General features: G+C 32.8%; 1 protein-coding gene across 1 annotated transcript in view; it reads right to left on the bottom strand.

The window, feature by feature from the left end:
* Positions 1–17897, bottom strand: part of LOC129220220 (nonsense-mediated mRNA decay factor SMG5-like) — a 98590-nt gene that overhangs the window by 45217 nt on the left and 35476 nt on the right. The window contains exons 8-11 of the mRNA XM_054854586.1: positions 16436–16510; positions 6951–7117; positions 5833–5961; positions 4636–4736 (exon numbers count right to left, since the gene is read on the bottom strand). Coding sequence (XP_054710561.1) covers positions 4636–4736; positions 5833–5961; positions 6951–7117; positions 16436–16510 — 472 coding nt within the window. The remainder of the gene's footprint in view (positions 1–4635; positions 4737–5832; positions 5962–6950; positions 7118–16435; positions 16511–17897) is intronic.

Here is a 17897-nt window from a genome sequence, read left to right as displayed (position 1 = left end):
CTGGACCCACCGAGCTAGAGGGGACATGTAACTTTTAATCTGTTTAGAAGTTGCAAAATGAAAGGATAGGTGTTTCCCAGTGCTAGATTTAGAGTCGGAAGTGGAGGTCTGGGTCCCGGTTAGCAAATTCTCGTGTGGTGCAAAGCAGAGATCCAAAGACATCCAAAAATAAAACTTTTAGATCTTTTGTTAGGGAAAATTTTGGACCACTATTTTTCATTTCACGGATCACTATTTTTTCTAGATGAGAGAAAACAATTCCTATTCCCCTCCCCAATTTCACCAAAAGCATCTAAAACTGCTTTTTTAGGACTTAAATTTTCAAAGGTTTCCAGAGTAGAGCTCTTTACCTGGGAGCTGAAATAAGTTGGTCAAAAATAGCCTAAAATGGCAAATTGGAACCTTAAATTAAAAAAATTTCCACCATCAAAGATAACCTAAAATTAAATTCAATTTTGAAAACAGCTCTCGGGTCATTCCACATCAAATCAACCAATAAAAAATAAATTTTGAAGGTCAATGTTTTGGATTGTTATGATTTTTTGTCTGTTTATTATACTTACCTCCAGGATGAAAAAACTGAAGTTTCAAATTTTTTCAACAATTCTTTGCAAAGTTATGCATTTTTTTTAAATTTTGGAGGAATCCGAAATTTTGCATTGATTAAAATCTTAAGAGGGCTATTATTAGAGTACTATTGGACTTAGAAGTCTACAGTTGGTGCTGTTTTGTTCAGCCTTTTATGAGGTTTTCAAAAATATATAACAGAGCCCAGTGGATTTCTTCTTCTACCTGATCTTTTGAAATTACATATCCTATTCACCATTTGCTGTCATAGGCACAAGCAATATAGCCCACAATTTCTTCAAACTGTACATCCCCATCATGAGGGCTCATGAACTCGGGATCCTCTGTACTAGAGCCTGGTTTCGGATCTTTGCTGAACCAGGGGTCTGTCCATGATTTTTCACAGGGTCCGTTTTTTGTGAAAAATAAAATAATTTTGTGAAAAATAAAATAATTTCGTGAAAAAAAAAAAAAAAAAAAAAAAAAAATTGTTAAATCGAAATTTTAGAATTTAGAGCAGGCACAAACTACATCATTTAAACTTAAAGTAGAGTGTGTTCCTCTTCTATGTTGAGAATATTATTCTGGGGTGTTTTTCTAGTATTAAGCGGGGGGGGGGGGCGGGCGGCATCGCTCCCTCAAGTAGCAATATTTATCTACCATACTACATTATGTTAAATTATACTAGAAATATTTCTGTACAGCATTTAAAATAATTGTAACAAACAAATAAATAAATAAATAAAATTCAGACGAGGGGGTTCAGCATTTAACTTTTTGACCCAAGACACTCTTAAAAAAGCACGGAATTTCGTTTAAAATTTATAAATCCCGTAATTTTAACAAAAATAAAAAGAGATTTTATTTGTTTATAAAATATGATTCTTATATCGGATGTTAAAAGATTTATAGGTAAGATAAAGGTATTTTTCAAAATGTAGACATCTAAAGAAAAAAAAAAGGCAAGTAAAACAGTTTACTTAAAGTTAATCATCCTTGTTAGCATCGAAAAATCAAACCCATATAATTTTCTCCCAAAATAAGTTGAACATCGCACCGCACCATAAAAACGCAAATATTGACAAGCTGGTAAAATGATGAGAATATTTTCTAATCAAGTCATTATAAAAGTTTAACGCCAGATGCTAAATGGCGATAATTTTAAAGTTGGTAACCCTATCTGAAGCGATCACATTTTTTTCCCACCCTTACTATCCCTTTGCAGTTCTAAGTTCATTTCGCTGATGTATATTATTATTGTTTATTAAATCATCAGCGGGGGGGGGGGGGGGGGAGAGAAAAGTGCTTACCAAACACCTTTTCAGAAAAGTTTACAACAACACCGCTGTTAATTAGCTGTGATAAAACAAACAAAATTATTTGAAACCAAACTTATTTCCAGCTGTTAATTTCTTTCCAAGAAGCAAACAACAAGCATTATATTTATTTGGCAGTAGCAATTTATCGCTTGCAGGAGCATCACAAGAGTGCCGATTTTTTTTTCTTTGCAAAATTAGCAGATTTTGTATAAGTTGATGCCTCTAATTTGACTTTAAAAAAGGTTCCAAAAATTATCGGTTTAATATGCGTTATTTTGCTTTCAGATTTGCTCCTTCAAAAAACAATTTGTGAAAGATCCATTCTTGTTTATCAGAATTTTGTGAAGGGTCCATTTTGGTTGATCGGGATTTTGTGAAAGGTCCGTTTTGTTTGATCGGGATTTTGTGAAAGGTCTGTTTTGTTTGATCGGGATTTTGTGAAAGGTCTGTTTTGGTTAATCGGATTTTTGTGAAGGGTCCGTTAACGGACTCAAATATCCTCTGGCCAGACCCCTGTGAACTCACTCATAATATCATCAGTTTCAGGAACTGAAGAATGTTTTTGCTTACATAATTGTATGCGACAAGCAGTACAAATTTTCATTCCTTCTTCAATGCCATATGTTAGTGTTGTCATCTACAAGCTTGCAGTTCTTAGATCTTTTTTCACCCAATGTCCTTCCTTTTTAAATGGATTGCAGCAAAATATGCTCCATTGTTTATCCCTTTTCAACTGAAAGTTCGCTCTTAACAAAAATATGCATAAATGTAACATTAAAATAACAATAAAACTTGGAAATAAATTTCTCAAAGAAAGCAAGCAGTAAAATTTAGAATGTGCACTGTCCAAGAACATACAAAGTACTGAAGATTTCAATGCCTCTGTAGTGGGCGAAAGCAGACGGGTTTCATATTACACCAGGAGAAAGCCTAAGGGTTCGTTACAGCAGGCAGCTGATGAGTGGGAGTGGCTACTTAGGGGATGGGTAGCGGGGATGTAGGGTCTGAAGCATGACTCATGATGGTCAAGCCCTTCTACTGTATCAATCCATGAACGTAGGATTGAAAAAAGATTGATTGGAGACCTTTGCTTTACTGAATTATTTCAACACTTTCGATTACGGACCATTTGTCATCGATAAGTAGAATAATATATTTTCAGTTAATAAATTTTAATTCTTGGCTATTTTAAAAACCTGCATATATATATATATATATATATATATATATATATATATATATATATATATATATATATATATATATATATATATATATCTGTATAAATGAACATCTATATATATATATATAAAGGAATCAAGCTAAGGGTGTCAATAAAACCTCCTCAAATACTGTACAGTCCCCCCCCCCCTCACAGGGATGAAACCTCTTTACAGAGAAAAATGCCCCTTAAACATCCCCTTAAAAATCTTAATTGCACAGTCTTTGCCATCCCTCCACCCTCCATCCCCTTTGGATGATCCAGCTGATCAAGCAGTATGAATTGTTACATGAATAAACGTGTTGAAAGAGGAAACATTTTTTTTCTTATGATACCACAATAATGCCATCATGAAATTTTGCATAAATGTTGCTAAAGTAAGACTTAATAACATAAATTTTTTTCAAAAAAATTTAAAATTTCGATTTTGAGTTTTTTTAAATTAAAATTTTTTTTTCAAAAAAATGTTGAAAAAAAGAAAAAGGTAGAACTAGGTCATGTCATATATTTTATAAAACCTTATTAAATACAGAACAAAACACTACCAGTTTTAACTCTTTGAGTCAAATAGTTTTTTAATTACGGCCGTTTAAAGAAAACGTGTCAGGAAAAATTTTCAACTTCGTCAAAACTTTAAAATATTATAACTCGAAAACAAATGAGTGAAAAAATCCAAAACTTTGTATATTTTCTCTGTTGTGGTAATACTCCATTGGAACAAAAAATGAGCAAAATCTAAAGACATGACGTTTTGACCATTGGTTGATTTGATATGGAATTACCCTCTCACAAAAACCCAAACCTCCTCATTCCCTAACTTTCCTAAAAATTGCAATATTTACTTCAAATTTGAAAATTTCTTCCGCAGAAAGAAGTTATAAAGTTCTGTCTTTTATAGTTCTACTATGTAGTTGCAAAATTATCTTTCAAAAATTGAACAAAAAATATATGAAAAGGAAATTTCATTTCATTATAGAAATATATCATTACTTCTGTAGAAGTTCACTAGATAAAATTAAAAATTAAAATAATTTCATTTAAATGGAAGTTTTGTTAGAACTGTGAAAATGTTTACAAAAACTAAAACTGCATTATGGCCCAGGGTTACTGCAACGATGCTCAACTCTATAAATATATACACACCCATACATATATATGTACAGATACATAATTTAAAAAAAAAAAAAAAAAAAAAAAAAAAAAAAAAGGTTAAATTGTTGTAGGTCATTTTTCAGAGTTAGCAATTTCAATGCTCAACTGTACATATTATAAAAATACATCTTAGTCTTATATGTATGCACAGAGCAATGCTCTTTAATAAAATATTTTCATAAATTATCCTAAAACATCTAGCTATCTAGCAAATTTAGGCTATGTTGCTTTAGCACAACAAAATTAATCAGCTTTAATCTCATTTTTAGTTGCAATGTGTAAAACTAAAATAACAAACAAATTTAAGTCTAAAACAAAATGCACACTCAACTCAGTTTAAGAATTCAGTCTGTCAAGAGAGGAATCGTTACATACTTTTGCTGAAAAATCCTTGCTGATTTCACTTTCACCACTCGTGTCACTTAGCTGTTCTTTATTTGCAGGAGTTTCATGTTTCACCGAGATATTTTCATTCCCTGTAATTTATACAGACATTATATAGATTGAAAATAAAAAATTAATAAATAAAAAAAACAATCAGCATCCAGCGTTCATTTGAATTTTGACGTTTTGAATTAAAATAATGGTTTTTGCAATCAGATATTGCGATAGGACCCCACTCGTTGGGTTCCTTGATTCTACAAATGGAATGGAATGGAAATCAGCAAGAAATTTGTCCCTGGCATACTATGACAGGCAATTTTCTACAATACGTAATAAAAGGCATATCCAAAAAAAAGAAATGGAGGGTAGGATGCAGTGATAAAGATGAAGATCTTATGGACAGTATCCACCAGTACACTTATCATAAAGATTATTTACAATGAATAATGTTATATATTTTTATTTTTTAAAAATCTTAAATGATAAGAATTACTAATCTTGAAATTTTGTATTCAGAAGAAGTTTTGCTGTTTAAGTTTATCTCTACAGGTGCTTTTTCCTCAAAAAAAAAGTAATTTCAAATGAAAAAACGTTTTTTTAATGTAAAGTCTGCTTGAGTTGTATCCTGAAAAAAAAATGAATAAAATCAAACGGCAGACTATTTGCAATTATGAGGACAAAATTTTCATCGTGTAAATAACTATTAAAACCAACCGTCCTCATGAATATCTGAAAAGCTAGAGCAACATCAACTTTGGGCAAGTGAAGATAATAAGCAATTTGTGATTGCTTCAAAAAAAAAAAAAAAAAACACTCAGCATAAAGTGTTAGCAAATTCTTTTCTAAATTTCCCAATATTTAATGTCCACGTAACAATCTTGAAAGAAAACAAACTAAGTTTAAGAGATAACTAAAAGGCAGAATCGCCACAGACAAAAATAAAAAAAATGAGCTTTCCTACTAACATCTATCAACCTCACTCAAAGCTCGCAGCCATCCAACTCACTCATTCCTCCAAATGCACGTGTCCCATGCACACCGGCTCGGCAAGTGCTGATTGGCGATGACGTCAATCGCGTCAGCCGAGGTTCACAGAACCGATTTGCATGGAAATCAATAATCTTTTCCCATAGCCAGCGTAAAGAACATAAAGATATTTATTTTCTCAAACACGAAGAAAAAGCTTACCAGTATTTTTCGGCTTCATTTCCAATCTTTGCTCATATATTGATGAAAAAAGACATTTTGCTGCTCTGTGAACTATATATGAAAAGAGGGCTAAACAAAAAGCTGTGGCAACAGATGCATCTCTGTTTCCTGAGGGTGGAAAATATTGTTCTGTTAAATGAAAAAAAATTCTCATCCATTCACAGCAACATGACATTTTTACAGCAATGGTAATTGCATTCCTTTTAGTATTCAAAAGAAAATATCATTTTGGTTTTGAATTTTAAAACAGCAACTGCTCTATTTTAAACTAAACATTTAGTTTTAAAAAAGATTATTTAGTCATCTACACAGAGTTAAATTTTATTTAACTCTTTAGCACTTGTATTATTTTCATGAAAATAGTCATAAAAGTAGCTATTTTTTTTATTCAAGGAAAATATATGAGTAAAGGTGTTTGTACTATAAACGTATTTATTTTTGATTTTTTTCAGCTTGAACTTTGTACACTCTAACCCCGAAATATCATAAGGACGAGATATAGGAGACAAAAGTTCAGCTCGTGATATTGATGGGACAGAAGGCAAAATGGCAAATGGCAAAATGATTTTGGCAATATGAAATGCAGGAGTTAAAACAGTGAAAGAGAAAAGTCTTTACAAGCTTAAGATGGCAATATGCATCAATCAGCCATTGTAAAAGGTGCAATCCATCACTGCAAAACATTGGGAAGTTTAGAACTCAGAATACTATCATAAAATTGAAAGATGATGACTGCATCCATTTTCTTAACCAAGAAAAATTGAGCGATAACCAATGTAACTCTTTTATCATTAATTTTTTTTATTTTTAAAGCCATTTAAAAATAGAGGGTTTTCCCAAAGTACAACATACACTTAATTTGCTCTGATAATGATACAATTTAAAATCAGTTTCTTAGTAAAGATATTAAAGTTTCTTAGTAAAAATATAAAAGCTTCTCAAATCTTGTATTTGATACAATTGCACATATCTGTTGTCAAAAAAGAATTTTCATTACATATTGGCTTAATAATAACAAAACACTTAAAATATTTCATTAAACAACACTTGCACTGAGAGAGAAGGCGTATTTAAACATTCAAATCTAAAATACATACCATTTTCTTGGCACTTTGCAACACAGATCAAAGACATTACAACAATCTTAAAAACCATGTTATCTGACAGTTGAGCAGGTAGTTCTTCAGCAGAGATATCCTTTTCTGGCGAACAGTTGAGCATGATATCGAATTCCCGAAGAATATCTTGGCAATAAATTTCAGAGCTTTTGAAGAAAATTTTTAGAAAACTGTTTACATTTACGGACATTTTAATCATCAACAAAATGATACAATGCTTTTGAGAAATATACAAATTGACAGCGACTAATGCCAACTGGGATTACTGAAAAATTGGATTATGCAGATTATATATACTGCTTGACAATTGCTAAGGAACAATTACGTTTTTTGGAATAATTAAGAATAGATAATGATTAAAGAAACAGAACGAAGTGTATAATTAGTAGGGATGATGTGCCTTTATTATAAGTACAAAATAATGCAGATATTACTGCATCAATGAAATAAAAAAATAATCCTACTTACATGATTTTCAAACAACCACAAAAAAATGATCTAGGTCTGAATGATGGAGACATGAATACCTTAATATGATTTATGATTACCAGGAATACAAACGCACATTTTACATCTGTTTTCCATACTCCCTACTAATTATTGAGGAGTGCTTGGGGGATGTCTTCCCACTCCTCTCTCAAGACCAATTTAAGTTCTTGTACTGTTCTGGGAGGGATGATTCTTTGCGCAACACGTCTGCCAAGATCCTCCCAGGCAAGTTCAATTGGATTTAAGTAGGGTAAGTAAGCAGGCCATTGCCAGGGGTCTGTCCAGGATTTTTCACAAGGTCCGTTTTTTGTGAAAAATCAAATAATTTTGTGAAAAAAGAATTAATTTTGTAAAAAATCAAAAAATTTCGAAAAAAAAAAAAATTTTTTTTTTGTTAAAACGAAATTTTAGAATTTAGAGATGGCACAAACTGCATCAATTAAACTTAAAGTTGAGTGTTTTCCTCTTCTATGGCGAGAAAATCATTCTGGATTTTTTTTCTGATAATTGGGGGGGGGGGGTATCGCTCTTTCAAGTATCAATATTTATCTACCATTCTGCATTATGTTAAATTTTATACTAGATATATTTCTGTACAATATTTAAAATAATTGTAACAAAAATATAAATAAATAAAACAATATTCAGAATAGGGTTCAGCATTCAACTTTTTGACCCAAGACACTCTTAAAAAGCACAGAATTTCGTTTAAAACTTATAAATTCCGTGATTTTAACAAAAATAAAAAAATATTTCAATTGTTTACCTCTTAACAAAGCGTAATAATCATCAAAAATTCGAAAAATCGGATTCCCATAGCGGATGCAAAGAGATCGCAATTCTCAAAGTGAAGGCATCAAAAGTATAAAAACGGCTTGTAAAAGAAATATTTTTGATAAAATTATTTTAAAATTGCATTTTAGAGTGCTATGATAACATATCATTAATATCTGTGGACACAGTTGACCCCCCCAAAAAAAGAAATAAAATAAAATAAACCATCTATTCAGCATTTTAATTTTTGACCCATAACAGAAAATGGAATTTTGCTTTAAAAACTTGAAATGAGAGTTCTAACAGAAATAAAGAGACTTTTCATTTATTTGAATCCTAATAAAGCGAAGTTAGCTTGAAAAAAGAACAAAATATGATTCTCATATCGGATGTTAAAAGATTGCATTTTTCAAAATGTAGACATCTAAAGAAAAAAAAAAACGGTAATTAAAAGAGTTTATTTAAAGTTAATCATCCTTGTTAGCATCGAAAAATCAAAATCCATATAATTTTCTCCCAAAATAACAATTAAACGTCGCACCGTAAAAACGCAAATATTGACAAGCCGACACAATGATGAGAATATTTTCTAATCAAGTCATTATAAAGGTTCAACGCCAGACGCTAAGTGGTGATAGTTTTAAAGTTGGTAACCCTATCTGAAGCGATCATATTTTTTCCTCACCCTTACTATCCCTTTGCAGTTCTAAGTTCATTTCGCAGATATATATTATTATCTTATACATATAAAATCTGAGTATCTATCTATCTATCTATCTATCTATGTCCAAGCTTCTTCTCCCGAACGACAGTGAACTGACCATCGAACCAGGTATCGATGGATTCGTAATCCTCCCGTCTTCATGTTTAGCTATTTAACATAATCCTCCGATAATAATTAGCGGAGATATCAATTAAAAACTATTAATTATGACTCTTAGATTTCAAAATCAAATCCCTATTTTTCGAAGGCTTTCCTCCATTTAAATTATTATTCAGTGCTTCATCTCAACTTTCCGCAACAATGCTTTTATTAAAATGTATGTGAGCGTGAAGAAAATCATTGAGATGAAAGATCTGTTGCCATTTTTTTTCTCGAATATGCTCAGGTAAAATTCTTGTTTTTGTTTTGAGGCTTTTCCTGTAATCAGGGGATTTAAAATGTTTACTTTATGGGGGTTTTCCGCAATCTGCCACAAAATTTCACTGACTTTTTTTTTTTTTTTTTGGTTCAAACCTGAGTGTTGAACTCGCATCGCATGACATAACTTTCATTTTCGAGGAGGACCGTGCACGTCGTAAAGTAAATGAGTGATTTACAAGTTATTTGAGTTCTTTGAGGGTTTGTACCTGGAAAACGGATTGATGTAATTCTTGTACGACCATGTGGATAGAATCCATCCAAATATTTATCTGAGTGGTATGTTGCATTAATAAACACCCGGGCAACGCCGGGTAGTAGACTATTTTATGTAAAAAGCGGATTGTTATTGTGCATAAATATTTCCGATATAGTCTATCAGATGTAATTCAGTTTAACGTGAGTAAAGATTATAGTTGATAATGCATATATTTTCCCCTTTTGTGCTGACTGAAAATGTACTCATAACTTGTATCATTGATAACGATTATTAACGTTGATGAGGTGTTTTGGCAAAAATATGTTTTACTGGTGTTTTGCAAACCTTGCTTTACGCGCATTTATTTATTCCTTAACGCGTTAGAAACTAGTGTCAGTGTACTACAAAAGCATCAACTGGACTGCTCTTACATTTTTTAGGTAGCCCGTGCAACGCCGGGCGCGCAGCTAGTTGTTTATTAAATCATGAGCGGGGGGAGGGGGGGGGGTGCTTACCAATGCCTTTTCAGAAAAGTTTACAACAACAACGCTGCTAATTAGCTGTGATAAAACAAAGAACCATTATATTTATTTGGCAGTAGCAATTATTTATCGCTTGCAGGAGCATCGCAAGAGTGCCGATTTTTTCTTTCTTCTTTTTTTTTTTCAAAATTAGCCGATTTTGAATAAGCTGATCCCTCTAATTTGACTTAAAAAAAGGTTCCAAAAATGGCCTATACACAGAAATATGCATTATTTTGCTTTCAAATTTACTCTTTCAATAAACAATTTGTGACAGATCCGATCTTGTTTATCAGAATTTTGTGAAGGGTCCGTTTTGTTTGATCAGGATTTTGTGAAAGGTCCGTTTTGTTTGATCGGGATTTTGTGAAAGGTCCGTTTTGGTTGATCGGATTTTTGTGAAGGGTCCATTAACGGACCCAAATATCCTCTGGTCAGACCCCTGATTGCATATGGAGAATGTTTTCACTTTGCAGTGTGTCTGACACTTCATTGTTCCTGTGTGGCCATGTATCGTCGTCCGTAAAGAGAAAGTCTGGACCTACAGCCCCCCCCCCCCTAAAAAGATGAACATGGTCCAGCATAACTTCTCTGCAATACATTTGTGACGTAACGCTTTCTTGTTCAAAAATGTGAAGCGGTGTTCTGTCATTGTGCATGATGCCTGCCCACACCATCATGTTCATGTTCCATGCTCTCTCCACAGTAGTTGGTGACCAGAATCACTTGTCACACTGAAACGAGATTCTTCAGAGAACATCACTCTAGACCAATTTTGATGATCCCAACCAGCATGTTCCTTACACCAGCGTAATCTCTCTTGAAGATGGCGTCATTGAACTTGGATGCAAGGTACAGGCTTCTGTTCATACAAACCAACATTAATTACTCACAGTGAGATGGTTCTTGCAGAAACATGCGTACCGATAGCGGTTGTAAGATTTAAAGCTTTCTGTCCAGGAGTGAAATTTCTGTTCCTTTTTACCACAAGTGCTACATAGCAATCCTCTGAAGGCGTGTTGTTCCTACCAGGTCCCCCAGCATGCTTTTGCAAAACATTTCCACCTTCAGCGGCCTTCTTTAATCCCGAGATGACACTTTTTGATACACCCATTTCAGCAGCCACAGTTGTGACACTTTGGCCTGCTTCCAGTCGTCCAACCACTTGTCCACGATTGTAGGTACTCAAATGATGTCTTGCTGACATTTTACTCTTAAATACTTCAAGAACCAAACAGAATTTCAGAGAAAAACCCTTTTTAACATCCAGCACTAATTTTGTTAAAAACCAAACAGCGTGAGTTTTCATACGAATCTTGAGCTTGTATGCACTGTCTTTTATACAGAGAATGAGTCTTGATCTACCACACCATCTGAACTTGAATTTGTTTCCATTGGCCAGTTGGTTGAGGTAAAAATTTGCATAAATGTTCCTTAGCAATTGTCAAGCAGTGTAATAAAAGCAAAGAGGAACACCAATGTTTGCATAAAACTAGAAATAGGAGAGAAAAAAGAGAGGGGGGGGGGACTAAGAACACAGATTTGTAAATATAAAAATGTGTTTCAAAATGTCAGGAAACCACATTAAGAGAGCCTCACATGTTTTTTACTTCATTTCACATAGTAAAGTATGTATTGTAATGACAAAAAATCATTCCTCCAAGTTCCAGCCTTAGTTTCCATTTCACTCCCCCCCCCCCCTTCTTTTGACCCTGCATATGTACCTAAGATTGTATGAAGTTACTAATCACGAATTTTCTTTTGACATCTATGTGTATGTATATGTATCTTACATAACTTAAACATAGTACGCTGCAGAAGGTTGAGGTTTAGTCTCTAGGGAAACGGTTCTGAAACTTTTCTGAAGCACGGCACCCTTTAAAGAATTAGAATTTGTTCACAGCACCCTAGTCTATCTCTATTATTAGTGCAGGCGCTGGAGGTACTTGAGTATGCAAAATATGAAGATGTCTTCATTTTGGCAATTTACTACTGGAAACAACTAGCTAATATTGGCTGTTTAGGTATGTGGTTCGACAGTTCTCATTAAAAGATGTATCTTCTAGGGTGCCATTTAGCTGCTGAATCCCAAGGAGAAAACATGTGCAATATTATGCCAGCATTACATGCTGTAAGTGGTTGCGATACTACCAGTAGATTTGGCAGTAAAATTCAATGTTTAAAAGCTACAACTGAGCCCTTTGTACAAACAGTTCTTAGATCTATGGGAAATCGTAATTTAAATAATGCGCAATTAAAAGTTACAAATAGCTTGCACACATCGGTTTTCAAGGAAAAAACTAACTCCGATTTCAACTGATTTCCCAAAATACAGGTTTTTGCATTAATTTAATGAAGGTGAAATGCACATCCAATGCTTTGCATTTGCCTTTGTCAAGAGTTACAGTGCAAAAATTTGGTAGGAAAAACGCTCATCAAAAACAGTTGCAACGTTATTAATTTCCGTTTATTGGGCTATAAAAAGGTAAATGGAGACTTACGTCTGGAGCAAATGACTAGGCCTTCTCTACCAGAATCATTGGTTTAACCTTGTAAATGTACACCAAATTGTTGAAGAATGGCTTGCAGTTGTAAAAAGTCAGTATCATTTTGTATGCCATTGTGTTAAATGTATCAATAATTATATTATTATTTTAATTATTTAATTCAAAACAATCTACCATTACTTCCACAATTAGAATCAACAATAAATTATGGAAGAAATAACCAATAGACTTTTTAGTATGTACATCTATTTTCTTAACGAATAAGAGGAGGGGGGTGGGTTGAAAATAAATGAACCAAAAATGAGTCCGGCAAGATGGGTATTGTTAATATGTGAGCTTTCCCCAATAAAACAGGGTCATACACTTGGGGTGAAAAAAAATTCCCTGACTATTCCAGGCTTTCCAGATTGTTTTTTTAGAAAATTTCAGGGTACCCGCTTCATTCAGAATTAAGTTTAAATAACAATATTTTCGTAATAATTAAAATTGTTTCAAGTAGCAATGTGAAAGAACTAAAACTTTTACCCTTAGATTAAAAAAAAAAAATCTTGGAATTATTTTCTTTTTTCTTTCTCTCAAAATTTAATTAATTATTTTTAAAATCATTTTGTTCAAAATTGTTTTTATTTGTTTACTAGTTGTTGAAAACAAAGCATGTTCAACAGAGTTTCTTCAATGCCACCTGTCATGCGTAATGTTAGCCTCTTGCTGTAATCGTGCAGCAATCTTTTAGCATGCCCTTTTGGTTTACAATACTTTTTATTTTCTTTTTAGTATATAACACAAAACATATTGAGCCAAATACAAAGTCAATTTTACCAAATGCTATTTTTCAGTATAAATATGATTAACTTGTTGCATTAATCAGCATACCATATAATGCATAATAACAAAAAGCAACATCTGCCGATCATAGACCGATGCCAATAATCATCAATTTTTTTCTTTTATTTATTAAAGAATGCTTACATTAAAATTAAAATTTTCCTTTTCTAGAAACGAACAAATATGGTGACTAAGTGATTAATTTAAGATAAGTAAACTTTTGAATGTGCTGCTTAAATGTAGTTTAAATAATTAATAACCCTTAGAAAATGACAATTAAGACAAAATAGTCTGTTTTTCGCACATAAACGTTTAAATCAATTTGAATAAAAAATGCTCTGAAGATAAAATTTTTCATTTTTCAAGAAAATAATTGGAATTATCTGAAAAAAAAAGGAACATTTTGCGTTGTTTTCAATAGTTTGCATTGCAATATACATCCAATGCCGTTTTTGGAAACTTAGGCACTTAAAAAGTCTTGTGTATTTCCATCTTGGGAATGACCAAATATGGCGGCTACGCTAAAAATTAATAATTTTTTGAATTTGTAGCATGAAAACATTTTAAAAATAGTAAATCTTCATGAAACTACAATTCAGTTGAAAAGTTTTTAGCGAATTTGCTTTCAAGGCAATGAGGATAAAATTAAGTTTTAAGAAAAAAAAATTTCATTTCTCAAAAAAAAATTTTTTAATTAAAAAAAAAAAATTGCAGCACATTTTGCATAATTTTTATTAGTTTGCATGAAAAGAAAATATCTAACTCTGCTTTGTTTTTGGAATCTTAGGCATTTAAGCATCGTGTCTACTTCCATATTGTGAATGACCAAACATGTCGACCAAGTTTCACAGGTAGCTGAAAAAACTTTCCGAACAAAACACTTATTTTCCATTATCAACCCTCCCATCCTCCGGCTTGTGCTTCTGAAGCAGTAAATTGTCTTCTCCCCGGTTGAGTTTGTGCATAATTCATGTTCACCCGAGGAATGTTTATCCTTGGGAACTATTGAGGGCCCAAATTTGGCCACTGCGGAAGTTTTCTTGTATCACCATTTTTTTATTGCCCGCCTGATTTTACCCCAAAATTTTTTTCGGGAAATATCGATAAAAACGAAGATTAGCTGTGATGTTACAAAATTACCTGTAAAAAAATTTAAAAAATAAAAAAAAATTAGGGCAAAATTGGAAAAATCCCTGACATTTTTAACTATATCATTTTCCGGCAATTCCAGGTTTTCCCGGTTTTCCTGGAGCGTACGAACCCTGTAAAATCCATTGACTGAATACGGTCCTCATATTTTGCATACTCAAGTAAATTCAGCGCCCCTGTGTGCACTACATCTTAATATATAAAAATCTACTGTGCGGACATTTGTTACCATAAGGCTTTGAAACGGCTGGACCAATTTTGATCTAATTTTTTGTGTAATTAAGTTGTGGCAAGCATGGTTTCGAAGCGCGATGGATCGAATCGAAAACGTTTTTGTTGATTAATTAATTAATTTAAACATTGGATGGTTATATCTCCCAAATGATTAATATTTATTTTAACCTATTGTTGAGCAAAAACTGAAATAAATATTTAACCTGTAGCCAATGGACAATCAGAAAGTCAGCTCTGCTTTTTGTAATGAAATTTCCTACTGTGATATGTCAACAATTGAAAATAGATGAAACATGGAGAGAGAGAGAAGCCTTCATTTCTTGAAAGCAACGATTTTACGTCCTGTGATATGTTTTAAAGTAAAGTACTGGAAGGTTCACACAAAACGTGTGTTCTGTTGTCGTAGTTGAACCATGTGACCCTATCGGTGCTTTAGGTTTCCTAACCAAATGGTCAGAAAGTACCGTACCTAGTAACATTTGTTTCTCGGCTGAAATTCATCTGAGTTTTAGCACCAATGTCAAGAAAATTTTAAGGATTATCTAACTAATCAGTACGTTATTAAAGGAAAAGATGATGGAATTTAAAGACGAAAATTTTTTTTTCGTCCAGATAAAGTACAACAGGGTGGTTCTGTACACAAAAGATCAGTGCAGTGGAAGATTTTTATCTTTAGTGAAAATAACTAATTAGGCAATACATGAAGTTTTAAAAGTTTTCGTTCAAAAGATCGGACTGCTGATCGGTCGGAGTTGGCTTCGCTCACTAATCGGCTGGATTACAGTAATGTGGTGGCTTGGCGACTTTGGCTATAAACAACAGAGTTGGGTGATCATTTGTTTACATTTTAAAGCTATTGTTAATGTAATTTGTTGTATTTTTGCTTATTTGGCGAAATATTTCATATGGCAAAGAATTCCTTTTCGTTTTTAAAGAGTTTTTAGTCATTTTACGTCAGGAGCGGGAGGGGGGGGGATGAGTGATTTTTGCTTATTCAGAGCACTGTTTTAATCTTTATCATTTTTTTAAAGGATATCCCTTCGATTGTTTTATTCTTTTTCATACAGGGGATGTTACAGTGGGATTTTCCATTTCCTCTAGATGGGTTGTTAGTTTTTTACATTTATTATCTGAGGACGTTTTTTATCCTTTGAGTATGGCTGAAGGAACAAATTATCAAGTACGGGAGAAAAAATAGTTAATAAAACAAACTGCTGAGTCTGCATTAGGCAAATCAAGTTGTAATAAATATCCACATTCTGATCCCAAGCAGCTTAAAACAATGCAAAAAAAAAAAGAAAAAAAAAAGAAACAAAGAAAGGTGAAACATTTACAGTTATTGCCCTTTATCTGCCTACGGTAGTATAGCAGCACCCACTAGAGCTACCAGTACCATCCCTTGACCTAAAACAGAGGAGAGGTTTCCCTGCCATTTGTGCTGATTATTTGCTATCTTTTAATTTTGGCTCTTGCATCCCTTTGCTTCTCACTGCCTCATATGTAAGTAACTATTTAGGTTGAGTATAGTAATGAGTTCTTGTTTACTTGTTTGGAGAAGAAAATTGGGAAGATGGTTGAACGGCAAAAGAAAAATTAAATTAAAATAGCAATAAAATCATACATACTTTTCACCACTAGAAATATAAAACATATGGCACAGCTTCAAAAATCTTGATAAAAATTTTGAGCAATCAGATGAACTATACAGAAAAGAAAATTCCAAATCATAAACAAGATTATTATTTTTATAATATGTACTATCATTTTAACTGCATTTCAATTTTAATAATTAAATTACCTTTAATTTTCAGCAAACATTTTTAATATCTGAACTTCCTTTATTTCAATTTTTCACCAACATTGAAATGTCCACAAGTATCTAATTAAATATAATTTGATATGATTCAATGGTAAATTTTTTTGTGAAAAACATTCAGTTCCCTTACCTCAAAACTTTAGGCAGTCAACTATTAAACTAAACTACTGTTTTTTTTGATGACATGGATCTTTTTCTGGGCATGAAATATAGTAAAACATCTACTTTAAGTAATTTATATTCATAAAAAGGAGTATGTTATTATGTTCATCACCTTCCATTAATACATATAAACAAATGTAAATGTTAATAAATCAATATCAGATATTTTGTGCTCAATTGAAGGATTTCAAAAAGTAAAGTACCAATGTTTGTAATGAACTTTCTAAAGGATCTGGTGGGATAACCAAGGGTCATCAGCAAATAATTTATGCACTTTAGTGAATCCTTTAGGCTCACAAGTTGGAGTTGCTCACCACTGATAGCCTCTTAATGACTCGCATGCTACTTCAAAAAAATTTTTGGCCTAAAAAGGAGAATGACGCATCCCAGCCCTGCATTTAGAAACTTTTGTGATATTTGTTGTCCTCCCAGTCGTGAGGAAAACTTTAACTATTTTCCTCCATCTGAATGACTCTGAGACATTAACATTTAATTTTATGTTACAGATAGAAAATGGTTCATGAGCTATACAAAATGTACTAAATACGGAATGCTCGAAAAATGCTCAATTTGGAAATGATGATGGAGTTGATACACTATAGGTAATGGGTACTGGATTACAAATACAGTCAAACCTTGATATCTCAAACCTCCTTATCTTGAAACCCTTGATATCTCGAAAAAAAGTTTTTCCTTGGAATTTTGTAAAAAACTCTCAAGTGTTTTCTATAGTTCTCTAAATTTATTTTTTGGAACCCTCGCAATGTCAAAATTTTTGCCACAGAAGGAAGGTTCAATTTATGCTTTTCCATTGGAAAGTTTTGTAGCAAAAGCAGTTATGGAGACATCTGCATATCACCATTTTTTCATGGAAAGTGTGAGAGTAGAGGATTGGGGGGTAAGAGAATAGGGGAGCGTTGGTATGAGGGCGTCTTTTGTCTGTTTTTTCAAAAGGTTAGATTCTTTCTCTTTTCTTCTGGTTTCGAACACGTGCTCACTTTGACAACAGGGAGTCGAGTTTTTGAACGACAAAAACTCAACCCACAACCATCGACCAATTTTCCAGTGAAAATGCATTCTTCTTCAGTCTGATTTTTAACTCCTGCAGA

This window comes from Uloborus diversus, chromosome 4 (genome assembly GCF_026930045.1).
Source record: "Uloborus diversus isolate 005 chromosome 4, Udiv.v.3.1, whole genome shotgun sequence".
In the NCBI taxonomy this organism is placed as follows: domain Eukaryota; kingdom Metazoa; phylum Arthropoda; class Arachnida; order Araneae; family Uloboridae; genus Uloborus; species Uloborus diversus.
This window is presented reverse-complemented; position numbering and strand designations above follow the sequence as displayed.